The sequence below is a fragment of the Nerophis lumbriciformis genome, linkage group LG14 (genome assembly GCF_033978685.3).
Source record: "Nerophis lumbriciformis linkage group LG14, RoL_Nlum_v2.1, whole genome shotgun sequence".
Classification (NCBI taxonomy): domain Eukaryota; kingdom Metazoa; phylum Chordata; class Actinopteri; order Syngnathiformes; family Syngnathidae; genus Nerophis; species Nerophis lumbriciformis.
Window position 1 is genome coordinate 44948410 of NC_084561.2, and position 13173 is coordinate 44961582.

General features: G+C 31.6%; 1 protein-coding gene across 3 annotated transcripts in view; it reads left to right on the forward strand.

Moving 5' to 3' along the window:
* LOC133616731 (hydroxylysine kinase-like) overlaps nt 1–12157 on the forward strand; it is a 40759-nt gene extending 28602 nt beyond the window's left edge. For all 3 annotated transcript variants that reach the window (XM_061976310.2, XM_061976311.2, XM_061976312.2), the window contains exon 5: nt 11326–12157. In XM_061976310.2, coding sequence (XP_061832294.1) covers nt 11326–11780 — 455 coding nt within the window. In that variant the 3' untranslated portion in view covers nt 11781–12157. The remainder of the gene's footprint in view (nt 1–11325) is intronic.
* The last annotated feature ends 1016 nt before the right edge of the window (nt 12158–13173 follow it).

Genomic DNA, 13173 nt, shown 5'->3' on the forward strand with positions numbered 1-13173 from the left:
ACATTTTTGTCTCCACAGGTGTGATACATTTTTGTCTCCACAGGTGTGATACATTTGTGTCTCCACAGGTGTGATGCATTTTTGTCTCCACAGGTGTGATACATTTTTGTCTCCACAGGTGTGATACATTTTTGCCTCCACAGGTGTGATACATTTGTGTCTCCACAGGTGTGATACATTTGTGTCTCCACAGGTGTGATACATTTTTGTCTCCACAGGTGTGATACATTTGTGTCTCCACAGGTGTGATACATTTGTGTCTCCACAGGTGTGATACATTTGTGTCTCCACAGGTGTGATACATTTGTGTCTCCACAGGTGTGATACATTTTTGTCTCCACAGGTGTGATACATTTGTGTCTCCACAGGTGTGATACATTTGTGTCTCCACAGGTGTGATACATTTGTGTCTCCACAGGTGTGATACATTTGTGTCTCCACAGGTGTGATACATTTGTGTCTCCACAGGTGTGATACATTTGTGTCTCCACAGGTGTGATACATTTTTGTCTCCACAGGTGCGATACACAGCAATTTAAGTGTCAACAAGTCAGAAATCTTTGGTCAAAAAATCTGGATTTTTTCAAAGTGTCAAAAAGTCTGGATTTTTTCTAAGTGTCAAAAAGTCTGGATTTTTTTTAACTTTCAAAAAGTCAGGACTTTTTCTAAGTGTCAAAAAATCTGAATTTTTTTTGTCAAAAAATCGGGATTTTTTTGTAAAAAAATCAGTATTTTTTTTCTTCAAAAAATCTGGATTTTTTTTTTTCAAAAAATCTGGGTTTTTTTTGTCAAAATGTCAGGATTTTTTGTAAGTTTCAAAAAAATCAGGATTTTTTGTAAGTTTCAAAAAAAATCTGGATTTTTTCCAAGCGTCAAAAAGTTGGGACTTTTTTTAAGTGTCAAAAAGTTGGGATTTTTTTCTAAGTGTCAAAAAGGCGGAATTTTTTGGGTCAAAAAGTTAAGATTTTTTTCCAAGTGTCAAAAAATCCGGATTCTTTCTAAGTGTCAAAAAGTCAAAAAAAATTTGGGTCAAAAAATCGGGATTTTTTTTGTAAGTGTCAAAAAGTCAGAAATAGTTTGTAAAATGTCTGGATTTTTCAAAATTTCAAAAAGTCCGGATATTTTTGTAAATTTAAAAAAATCCAGATTTTTTGTAAGTGTGAAAAAGTCAGAATTTTTTTTGTCAAAAAGTCAAGATTTTTTTGTCCAAAAAAATCGGGATTTTTTTGGTCAAAATGTCGGGATTTTTTGTCAATGTCAAAGTCAGGATTATTTCTAAATGTCAAAAAATTGGGATTTTTTCTAAATGTAAAAAAAATCGGGATTATTTCTAAGTGTCAAAAAATTTGGATTTTTTGTAATTGTCAAAAGGTCCGGATTTTTTCTTAGTGTCGAAAAGTCTGGATTTTTTCTAAATGTTAATAAATTGGAAAAAAATTTTGTCATAGTGTCAAAAAGTCAGAAATGTTTGGGTCAAAAAGACGGGAATATTTTTGTCAAAAAGTCTTGTTTTTTTCCCAAGTGTCAAAAAGTCGGACATTTTTTTCGTCAAAAAGTTGGGATTTTTTCTAAGTGTCAGAAAGTCAGAAATTGTTTGTGAAAAAGTCGGAATTTTCCTAAGTGTCAAAAAGTCAGGATTCTTTTCCAAGTGTCAAAAAATCGGGATTTTTTCCAAGTGTCAAAAAGTCGGAAATTGTTTGTCAAAAAGTCTGAATTTTTTGTTAGTGTCAAAAAGTCAGGATTTTTTTCTAAGTGTCAAAAAGTCTGGATTTTTTCCAAGTGTCAAAAAGTCTGGATTTTTTTAACTTTCAAAAAGTCAGGACTTTTTCTAAGTGTCAAAAAATCTGAATTTTTTTGGTCAAAAAATCTGAATTTTTTTGGTCAAAAGATCGGGATTTTTTTGTAAAAAAAAACAGGATTTTTTTTTTCAAAAAATCTGGATTAAAAAAAAAAAAAATCTGGGTTTTTTTGTCAAAATGTCAGGATTTTTTGTAAATTTAAAAAAAATCAGGATTTTTTTGTAAGTTTAAAAAAAATCAGGATTTTTTCTAAGTGTCAAAAAGTTGTGATTTTTCTAAGTGTCAAAAGGTCAGGATTTTTTCTAAGCGTCAAAAAGTTGGGACTTTTTCTAAGTGTCAAAAAGTTGGGATTTTTTTCCAAGTGTCAAAAAGGCGGAATCTTTTTGGTCAAAAAGTTCAGATTTTTTTCAAAGTGTCAAAAAATCCGGATTCTTTCTAAGTGTCAAAAAGTCACAATTTTTTTTGGTAAAAAAATCGGGATTTTTTGTAAGTGTCAAAAAGTCAGAAATAGTTTGTAAAATGTCTGGATTTTTGTAAATTTCAAAAAGTCCAGATATTTTTGTAAATTTAAAAAAAAATCCAGATTTTTTGTAAGTGTGAAAAAGTCAGAATTTTTTTTGTCAAAAAGTCAAGATTTTTTTGTCCAAAATGTCGGGATTTTTTTGGTCAAAATGTCGGGATTTTTTGTCAATGTCAAAGTCAGGATTATTTCTAAATGTCAAAAAGTTGGGATTTTTTCTAAATGTCAAAAAATTTGGATTTTTTGTAATTGTCAAAATGTCCGGATTTTTTCTTAGTGTCGAAAAGTCTGGATTTTTTCTAAATGTTAATAAATTGGAATTTTTTTTTGTCATAGTGTCAAAAAGTCAGAAATGTTTGGGTCAAAAAGACGGAAATATTTTTGTCAAAAAGTCTGGATTTTTTCCCAAGTGTCAAAAAGTCGGACATTTTTTTGTCAAAAAGTTGGAATTTTTCCTAAGTGTCAAAAAGTCAGGATTCTTTTCCAAGTGTCAAAAAATTGGGATTTTTTCCAAGTGTCAAAAAGTCGGAAATTGTTTGTCAAAAAGTCGGAATTTTTTGTAAGTGTCAAAAAGTCAGGATTTTTTTCTAAGTGTCAAAAAAATCTGGATTTTTTCTAAGTGACCAAAAAATCTGGATTTTTTCCAAGTGACACTTAGAAAAAACCCTGACTTTTTGACAATTATTATTTTTGTCTCCACAGGTGTGATACACCACAACTTATTCTTGTCTCCACAGGTGTGATGCATTTGTGTCTCCACAGGTGTGATACATTTTTGTCTCCACAGGTGTGATACATTTGTGTCTCCACAGGTGTGATACATTTTTGTCTCCACAGGTGTGATACATTTGTGTCTCCACAGGTGTGATACATTTTTGTCTCCACAGGTGCGATACATTTGTGTCTCCACAGGTGTGATACATTTGTGTCTCCACAGGTGTGATACATTTTTGTCTCCACAGGTGTGATACATTTGTGTCTCCACAGGTGTGATACATTTTTGTCTCCACAGGTGTGATACATTTGTGTCTCCACAGGTGTGATACATTTGTGTCTCCACAGGTGTGATACATTTGTGTCTCCACAGGTGTGATACATTTGTGTCTCCACAGGTGTGATACATTTTTGTCTCCACAGGTGTGATACATTTTTGTCTCCACAGGTGTGATACACAGCAATTTAAGTGTCAACAAGTCAGAAATCTTTGGTCAAAAAATCTGGATTTTTTCAAAGTGTCAAAAAGTCTGGATTTTTTCTAAGTGTCAAAAAGTCTGGATTTTTTTAACTTTCAAAAAGTCAGGACTTTTTGTAAGTGTCAAAAAATCTGAATTTTTTTTGTCAAAAAATCGGGATTTTTTTGTAAAAAAATCAGTATTTTTTTTCTTCAAAAAATCTGGATTTTTTTTTCAAAAAATCTGGGGTTTTTTGTCAAAATGTCAGGATTTTTTGTAAGTTTCAAAAAAATCAGGATTTTTTGTAAGTTTCAAAAAAATCAGGATTTTTTCCAAGCGTCAAAAAGTTGGGACTTTTTTTAAGTGTCAAAAAGTTGGGATTTTTTTCTAAGTGTCAAAAAGGCGGAATTTTTTGGGTCAAAAAGTTCAGATTTTTTTCCAAGTGTCAAAAAATCCGGATTCTTTCTAAGTGTCAAAAAGTCAAAAAATGTTTTGGTCAAAAAATCAGGATTTTTTGTAAGTGTCAAAAAGTCAGAAATAGTTTGTAAAAATTCTGGATTTTTCTAAATTTCAAAAAGTCCGGATATTTTTGTAAATTTCAAAAATCCAGATTTTTTCTAAGTGTGAAAAAGTCAGAATTTTTTTTGTCAAAAAGTCAAGATTTTTTTGTCCAAAAAATTTGGATTTTTTTTGGTCAAAATGTCGGGATTTTTTGTAAATGTCAAAGTCAGGATTTTTTCTAAATGTCAAAAAGTTGGGATTTTTTCTAAATGTCAAAAAAATCAGGATTATTTCTAAGTGTCAAAAAATTTGGATTTTTTGTAATTGTCAAAATGTCCGGATTTTTTCTTTGTGTCGAAAAGTCTGGATTTTTTCTAAATGTTAATAAATTGGAATTTTTTTTTGTCAAAAAATCTGGATTTTTTTCACAGTGTCAAAAAGTTAGAAATGTTTGGGTCAAAAAGACGGAAATATTTTTGTCAAAAAGTCTTGTTTTTTTCCCAAGTGTCAAAAAGTCGGACATTTTTTTGTCAAAAAGTTGGGATTTTTTCTAAGTGTCAGAAAGTCAGAAATTGTTTGTGAAAAAGTCGGAATTTTCCTAAGTGTCAAAAAGTCAGGATTCTTTTCCAAGTGTCAAAAAATCGGGATTTTTTCCAAGTGTCAAAAAGTCGGAAATTGTTTGTCAAAAAGTCGGAATTTTTTGTAAGTGTCAAAAAGTCAGGATTTTTTTCCAAGTGTCAAAAAATCGGGATTTTTTCCAAGTGTCAAAAAGTCGGAAATTGTTTGTCAAAAAGTCGGAATTTTTTGTAAGTGTCAAAAAGTCAGGATTTTTTTCCAAGTGTCAAAAAAATCTGGATTTTTTTCCAAGTGTCAAAAAAAATCTGGATTTTTTTCGAAGTGACACTTAGAAAAAATCCTGACGTTTTGACAATTATTATTTTTGTCTCTACAGGTGTGATACACCACAACTTATTCTTGTCTCCACAGGTGTGATACATTTTTGTCTCCACAGGTGTGATACATTTGTGTCTCCACAGGTGTGATACCTTTGTGTCTCCACAGGTGTGATACATTTGTGTCTCCACAGGTGTGATACATTTTTGTCTCCACAGGTGCGATACATTTGTGTCTCCACAGGTGTGATACATTTGTGTCTCCACAGGTGTGATACATTTTTGTCTCCACAGGTGTGATACATTTGTGTCTCCACAGGTGTGATACATTTTTGTCTCCACAGGTGTGATACATTTGTGTCTCCACAGGTGTGATACATTTGTGTCTCCACAGGTGTGATACATTTGTGTCTCCACAGGTGTGATACATTTGTGTCTCCACAGGTGTGATACATTTTTGTCTCCACAGGTGTGATACATTTTTGTCTCCACAGGTGTGATACACAGCAATTTAAGTGTCAACAAGTCAGAAATCTTTGGTCAAAAAATCTGGATTTTTTCAAAGTGTCAAAAAGTCTGGATTTTTTCTAAGTGTCAAAAAGTCTGGATTTTTTTAACTTTCAAAAAGTCAGGACTTTTTGTAAGTGTCAAAAAATCTGAATTTTTTTTGTCAAAAAAATCGGGATTTTTTTTGTAAAAAAATCAGTATTTTTTTTCTTCAAAAAATCTGGATTTTTTTTTCAAAAAATCTGGGGTTTTTTGTCAAAATGTCAGGATTTTTTGTAAGTTTCAAAAAAATCAGGATTTTTTGTAAGTTTCCAAAAAATCAGGATTTTTTCCAAGCGTCAAAAAGTTGGGACTTTTTTTAAGTGTCAAAAAGTTGGGATTTTTTTCTAAGTGTCAAAAAGGCGGAATTTTTTGGGTCAAAAAGTTCAGATTTTTTTCCAAGTGTCAAAAAATCCGGATTCTTTCTAAGTGTCAAAAAGTCAAAAAATGTCTTGGTCAAAAAATCAGGATTTTTTGTAAGTGTCAAAAAGTCAGAAATAGTTTGTAAAAAGTCTGGATTTTTCTAAATTTCAAAAAGTCCGGATATTTTTGTAAATTTCAAAAATCCAGATTTTTTCTAAGTGTGAAAAAGTCAGAATTTTTTTTGTCAAAAAGTCAAGATTTTTTTGTCCAAAAAATTTGGATTTTTTTTGGTCAAAATGTCGGGATTTTTTGTAAATGTCAAAGTCAGGATTTTTTCTAAATGTCAAAAAGTTGGGATTTTTTCTAAATGTCAAAAAAATCAGGATTATTTCTAAGTGTCAAAAAATTTGGATTTTTTGTAATTGTCAAAATGTCCGGATTTTTTCTTTGTGTCGAAAAGTCTGGATTTTTTCTAAATGTTAATAAATTGGAATTTTTTTTGGTCAAAAAATCTGGATTTTTTTCACAGTGTCAAAAAGTTAGAAATGTTTGGGTCAAAAAGACGGAAATATCTTTGTCAAAAAGTCTTGTTTTTTTCCCAAGTGTCAAAAAGTCGGACATTTTTTTGTCAAAAAGTTGGGATTTTTTCTAAGTGTCAGAAAGTCAGAAATTGTTTGTGAAAAAGTCGGAATTTTCCTAAGTGTCAAAAAGTCAGGATTCTTTTCCAAGTGTCAAAAAATCGGGATTTTTTCCAAGTGTCAAAAAGTCGGAAATTGTTTGTCAAAAAGTCGGAATTTTTTGTAAGTGTCAAAAAGTCAGGATTTTTTCTAAGTGTCAAACAAATCTGGATTTTTTTTTTCAAAAAATCTGTTTTTTTTTGTCAAAATGTCAGGATTTTTTGTAAGTTTAAAAAAAAATCAGGATTTTTTGTAAGTTTCAAAAAAATCAGGATTTTTTCCAAACGTCAAAAAGTTGGGACTTTTTTTAAGTGTCAAAAAGTTGGGCTTTTTTTCTAAGTGTCAAAAAGGCGGAATTTTTTGGGTCAAAAAGTTCAGATTTTTTTCCAAGTGTCAAAAAATCCGGATTCTTTCTAAGTGTCAAAAAGTCACAATTTTTTTTGGTCAAAAAATCGGGATTTTTTGTAAGTGTCAAAAAGTCAGAAATAGTTTGTAAAATGTCTGGATTTTTCAAAATTTCAAAAAGTCCGGATATTTTTGTAAATTTCAAAAAAATCCAGATTTTTTGTAAGTGTGAAAAAGTCAGAATTTTTTTTGTCAAAAAGTCAAGATTTTTTTGTCCAAAAAATCGGGATTTTTTTGGTCAAAATGTCGGGATTTTTTGTCAATGTCAAAGTCAGGATTATTTCTAAATGTCAAAAAGTAGGGATTTTTTCTAAATGTCAAAAAATCGGGGTTATTTCTAAGTGTCAAAAAATTTGGATTTTTTGTAATTGTCAAAATGTCCGGATTTTTTCTTAGTGTCGAAAAGTCTGGATTTTTTCTAAATGTTAATAAATTGGAAATTTTTTTTGTCATAGTGTCAAAAAGTCAGAAATGTTTGGGTCAAAAAGACGGAAATATTTTTGTCAAAAAGTCTGGATTTTTTCCCAAGTGTCAAAAAGTCGGACATTTTTTTGTCAAAAAGTTGGGATTTTTTCTAAGTGTCAGAAAGTCAGAAATTGTTTGTGAAAAAGTCGGAATTTTCCCAAGTGTCAAAAAGTCAGGATTCTTTTCCAAGTGTCAAAAAATCGGGATTTTTTCCAAGTGTCAAAAAGTCGGAAATTGTTTGTCAAAAAGTCAGAATTTTTTGTAAGTGTCAAAAAGTCAGGATTTTTTCTAAGTGTCAAACAAATCTGGATTTTTTTTTTCAAAAGATCTGTTTTTTTTTGTCAAAATGTCAGGATTTTTTGTAAGTTTAAAAAAAATCAGGATTTTTTGTAAGTTTCAAAAAAATCTGGATTTTTTCCAAGTGTCAAAAAGTTGGGACTTTTTTTAAGTGTCAAAAAGTTGGGATTTTTTTCTAAGTGTCAAAAAGGCGGAATTTTTTTGGTCAAAAAGTTCAGATTTTTTTCCAAGTGTCAAAAAATCCAGATTTTTTCTAAGTGTCAAAAAGTCACAATTTTTTTTGGTCAAAAAGTCGGAATTTTTTGTAAGTGTCAAAAAGTCAGAAATAGTTTGTAAAATGTCTGGATTTTTCTAAATTTCAAAAAGTCCGGATATTTTTGTAAATTTCAAAAATCCAGATTTTTTCTAAGTGTGAAAAAGTCAGAATTTTTTTTGTCAAAAAGTCAAGATTTTTTTGTCCAAAATGTCGGGATTTTTTTGGTCAAAATGTCGGGATTTTTTGTCAATGTCAAAGTCAGGACTTTTTCTAAGTGTCAAAAAAATCTGAATTTTTTTTGTCAAAAAATCAGGATTTTTTTTTTCAAAAAAATCAGGATTTTTTTTTCAAAAAATCTGGTTTTTTTTGTCAAAATGTCAGGATTTTTTGTAAGTTTAAAAAAAATCAGGATTTTTTGTAAGTTTAAAAAAAATCAGGATTTTTTGTAAGTGTCAAAAAAATCAGGATTTTTTCTAAGTGTCAAAAAAATCAGGATTTTTTCTAAGTGTCAAAAAGTTGTGATTTTTCTAAGTGTCAAAAGGTCAGGATTTTTTCTAAGCGTCAAAAAGTTGGGACTTTTTCTAAGTGTCAAAAAGTTGGGATTTTTTTCTAAGTGTCAAAAAGGCGGAATTTTTTTGGTCAAAAAGTTCAGATTTTTTTCCAAGTGTCAAAAAATCCGGATTCTTTCTAAGTGTCAAAAAGTCACAATTTTTTTGGGTCAAAAAATCGGGATTTTTTGTAAGTGTGAAAAAGTCAGAAATAGTTTGTAAAATGTCTGGATTTTTCTAAATTTCAAAAAGTCCGGATATTTTTGTAAATTTTAAAAAATCCAGATTTTTTTGTAAGTGTGAAAAAGTCAGAATTTTTTTTGTCAAAAAGTCAAGATTTTTTTGTCCAAAAAAAATCGGGATTTTTTTGGTCAAAATGTCGGGATTTTTTGTCAATGTCAAAGTCAGGATTTTTTCTAAATGTCAAAAAGTTGGGATTTTTTCCAAATGTCAAAAAATCGGGATTATTTATAAGTGTCAAAAAATTGGCATTTTTTGTAATTGTCAAAAGGTCCGGATTTTTTGTAATTGTCAAAAGGTCCGGATTTTTTCTTAGTGTCGAAAAGTCTGGATTTTTTCTAAATGTTAATAAATTGGAATTTTTTTTTGTCAAAAAATCTGGATTTTTTTCACAGTGTCAAAAAGTTAGAAATGTTTGGGTCAAAAAGACGGAAATATTTTTGTCAAAAAGTCTTGTTTTTTTCCCAAGTGTCAAAAAGTCGGACATTTTTTTGTCAAAAAGTTTTTTAAGTGTCAAAAAGTCAGAAATTGTTTGTGAAAAAGTCTGAATTTTTCCCAAGTGTCAAAAAGTCAGGAATTTTTTCCAAGTGTCAAAAAATCGGGATTTTTTCCAAGTGTCAAAAAGTCGGAAATTGTTTGTCAAAAAGTCTGAATTTTTTGTAAGTGTCAAAAAGTCAGGATTTTTTTCTAAGTGTCAAAAAAATCTGGATTTTTTCCAAGTGTCAAAAAAATCTGGATTTTTTTCTAAGTGACACTTAGAAAAAATCCTGACTTTTTGACAATTATTATTTTTGTCTCCACAGGTGTGATACACCACAACTTATTCTTGTCTCCACAGGTGTGATACATTTGTGTTTCCACAGGTGTGATGCATTTTTGTCTCCACAGGTGTGATACATTTGTGTCTCCACAGGTGTGATACATTTGTGTCTCCACAGGTGTGATACATTTGTGTCTCCACAGGTGTGATACATTTGTGTCTCCACAGGTGTGATACATTTGTGTCTCCACAGGTGTGATACATTTTTGTCTCCACAGGTGTGATACATTTGTGTCTCCACAGGTGTGATACATTTGTGTCTCCACAGGTGTGATACATTTGTGTCTCCACAGGTGTGATACATTTTTGTCTCCACAGGTGTGATACATTTTTGTCTCCACAGGTGTGATACACAGCAATTTAAGTGTCAACAAGTCAGAAATCTTTGGTCAAAAAATCTGGATTTTTTCAAAGTGTCAAAAAGTCTGGATTTTTTCTAAGTGTCAAAAAGTCTGGATTTTTTTAACTTTCAAAAAGTCAGGACTTTTTGTAAGTGTCAAAAAATCTGAATTTTTTTTGTCAAAAAATCGGGATTTTTTTGTAAAAAAATCAGTATTTTTTTTCTTCAAAAAATCTGGATTTTTTTTTCAAAAAATCTGGGGTTTTTTGTCAAAATGTCAGGATTTTTTGTAAGTTTCAAAAAAAATCAGGATTTTTTGTAAGTTTAAAAAAAATCAGGATTTTTTCCAAGCGTCAAAAAGTTGGGACTTTTTTTAAGTGTCAAAAAGTTGAGATTTTTTTCTAAGTGTCAAAAAGGCGGAATTTTTTGGGTCAAAAAGTTCAGATTTTTTTCCAAGTGTCAAAAAATCCGGATACTTTCTAAGTGTCAAAAAGTCAAAAAAAATTTTGGTCAAAAAATCAGGATTTTTTGTAAGTGTCAAAAAGTCAGAAATAGTTTGTAAAAAGTCTGGATTTTTCTAAATTTCAAAAAGTCCGGATATTTTTGTAAATTTCAAAAATCCAGATTTTTTTCTAAGTGTGAAAAAGTCAGAATTTTTTTTGTCAAAAAGTCAAGATTTTTTTGTCCAAAAAAATCTGGATTTTTTTTTTGGTCAAAATGTCGGGATTTTTTGTAAATGTCAAAGTCAGGATTTTTTCTAAATGTCAAAAAGTTGGGATTTTTTCTAAATGTCAAAAAAATCGGGATTATTTCTAAGTGTCAAAAAATTTGGATTTTTTGTAATTGTCAAAAGGTCCGGATTTTTTCTTAGTGTCGAAATGTCAATAAATTGGAAAAAAAAATTTTTGTCAAAAAATCTGGATTTTTTTCACAGTGTCAAAAAGTCAGAAATGTTTGGGTCAAAAAGACGGAAATATTTTTGTCAAAAAGTCTGGATTTTTTCCCAAGTGTCAAAAAGTCGGACATTTTTTTGTCAAAAAGTTGGAATTTTTCCTAAGTGTCAAAGAGTCACGATTTTTTTCCAAGTGTCAAAAAATCGGGATTTTTTCCAAGTGTCAAAAAGTCGGAAATTGTTTGTCAAAAAGTCGGAATTTTTTTAAGTGTCAAAAAGTCGGGATTTTTTCTAAGTGTCAAACAAATCTGGATTTTTTCTAAGTGTCAAAAGAATCTGGATTTTTTCTAAGTGATACTTAGAAAAAATCCTGACGTTTTGACAATTATTATTTTTGTCTCTACAGGTGTGATACACCACAACTTATTCTTGTCTCCACAGGTGTGATACATTTTTGTCTCCACAGGTGTGATACCTTTGTGTCTCCACAGGTGTGATACATTTTTGTCTCCACAGGTGTGATACCTTTGTGTCTCCACAGGTGTGATACATTTTTGTCTCCACAGGTGTGATACATTTGTGTCTCCACAGGTGTGATACACGGCGACTTGACGCATCTGAACATGCTGGTTGAAGCGGACGAGAGCCACGCCTACAAGCTGTCGGGTATCATTGATTTCGGGGACATGAGCCTGGGGTACTTTGTGCACGAGCTCGCCATCAGCATCATGCACGCCATGCTGGCGCGCCCAAACCCCATGGAGGTGGGCGGAGCCATCCTGGCAGGCTGGGAAAGTGTCCTTCCTCTGAACCAGGCGGAGAGGGATTGTCTCTTTTGGTTGGTTCTGTCCCGCTTCTGCCAGTCGGTGGTGCTGTGCATGCAGATTCTGACGGTGCAGCCCGAGAACCAGGAATATTTCGTGGACTCGGCCAAGAACGACGGTCTGATTCTGCAGCAACTTTTGGATCTGGGAAAGGAGCGGGTGGAGGAGGTGTGGTTCCAGACGGCTGCTGACTGCAGTCGCACAAAGTCCCAAATGAAATAAATCGGCGTGTTGCAAGTCGTATGCGCTCTATATTATCTCTTCATCTTTTTATTACTCAACAACCTAAAGTTTGCATTCAACTTAGACGCTGATCTACTAAGAGCCACACACACACACACACACACACACACACACACACACACACACACACACACACACACACACACACACACACACACACACACACACACACACACACACACACACACACACACAGCTTTTAGTACATCAGGCTCTGAATATGTTGCAATTGAAGGACGTTGGGTGGGGTTTCCATTTGTCTGAATTATTGAAGGCATTTAAAAAGGACCTATTTTCAATGTTTATGAATTTGAGTCAAATATGTTTCTATTGGAATATTTAGTGGTGTGTGTTCAACTGACTCACAATAAAGTTGTCTACAACTCTCCACTTCTATTTCTTTCTAAAAAGACCGATTGGTCGTCACATTGTCATGTGGTCTGGACTTCTTTGGATGGCCAGGAGAGTTTATCTCATTGTAGAGGTCATTGACAACATTATTGACAAACAACGTTATTGACAACAACATTATTGACAACATTAGTGACAGAAATGTTATCGACAACATTGTTATTGACAACATTATTAACAACCACGCTATTGACGAACAACGTTATTGACAACAACATTATTGACAACATTGTTATTGACAACATTATTAACAACCACGTTATTGACAAACAACGTTATTGACAACAACATTATTGACAACATTGTTATTGACAACATTATTAACAACCACGTTATTGACAAACAACGTTATTGACAACAACATTATTGACAGCATTAGTGACAGAAATGTTATCGACAACATTATTGACAACATTGTTATTGACAACATTAGTGACAGAAATGTTATCGACAACATTATTGACAACATTGTTATTGACAACATTATTGACAAACAACGTTATTGACAACAACATTATTGACAACATTAGTGACAGAAATGTTATCGACAACATTGTTATTGACAACATTAGTGACAGAAATGTTATTGACAACATTGTTATTGACAACATTATTGACAAACAACGTTATTGACAACAACATTATTGACAACATTAGTGACAGAAATGTTATCGACAACATTATTGACAACATTGTTATTGACAACATTAGTGACAGAAATGTTATTGACAACATTGTTATTGACAACATTATTAACAACCACGTTATTGACAAACAACGTTATTGACAACAACATTATTGACAACATGAGTGACAGAAATGTTATCGACAACATTATTGACAACATTGTTATTGACAACATTAGTGACAGAAATGTTATCGACAACATTATTGACAACATTGTTATTGACAACATTATTGACAACCACGTTATTGACAACAACATTATTGACAAACAACG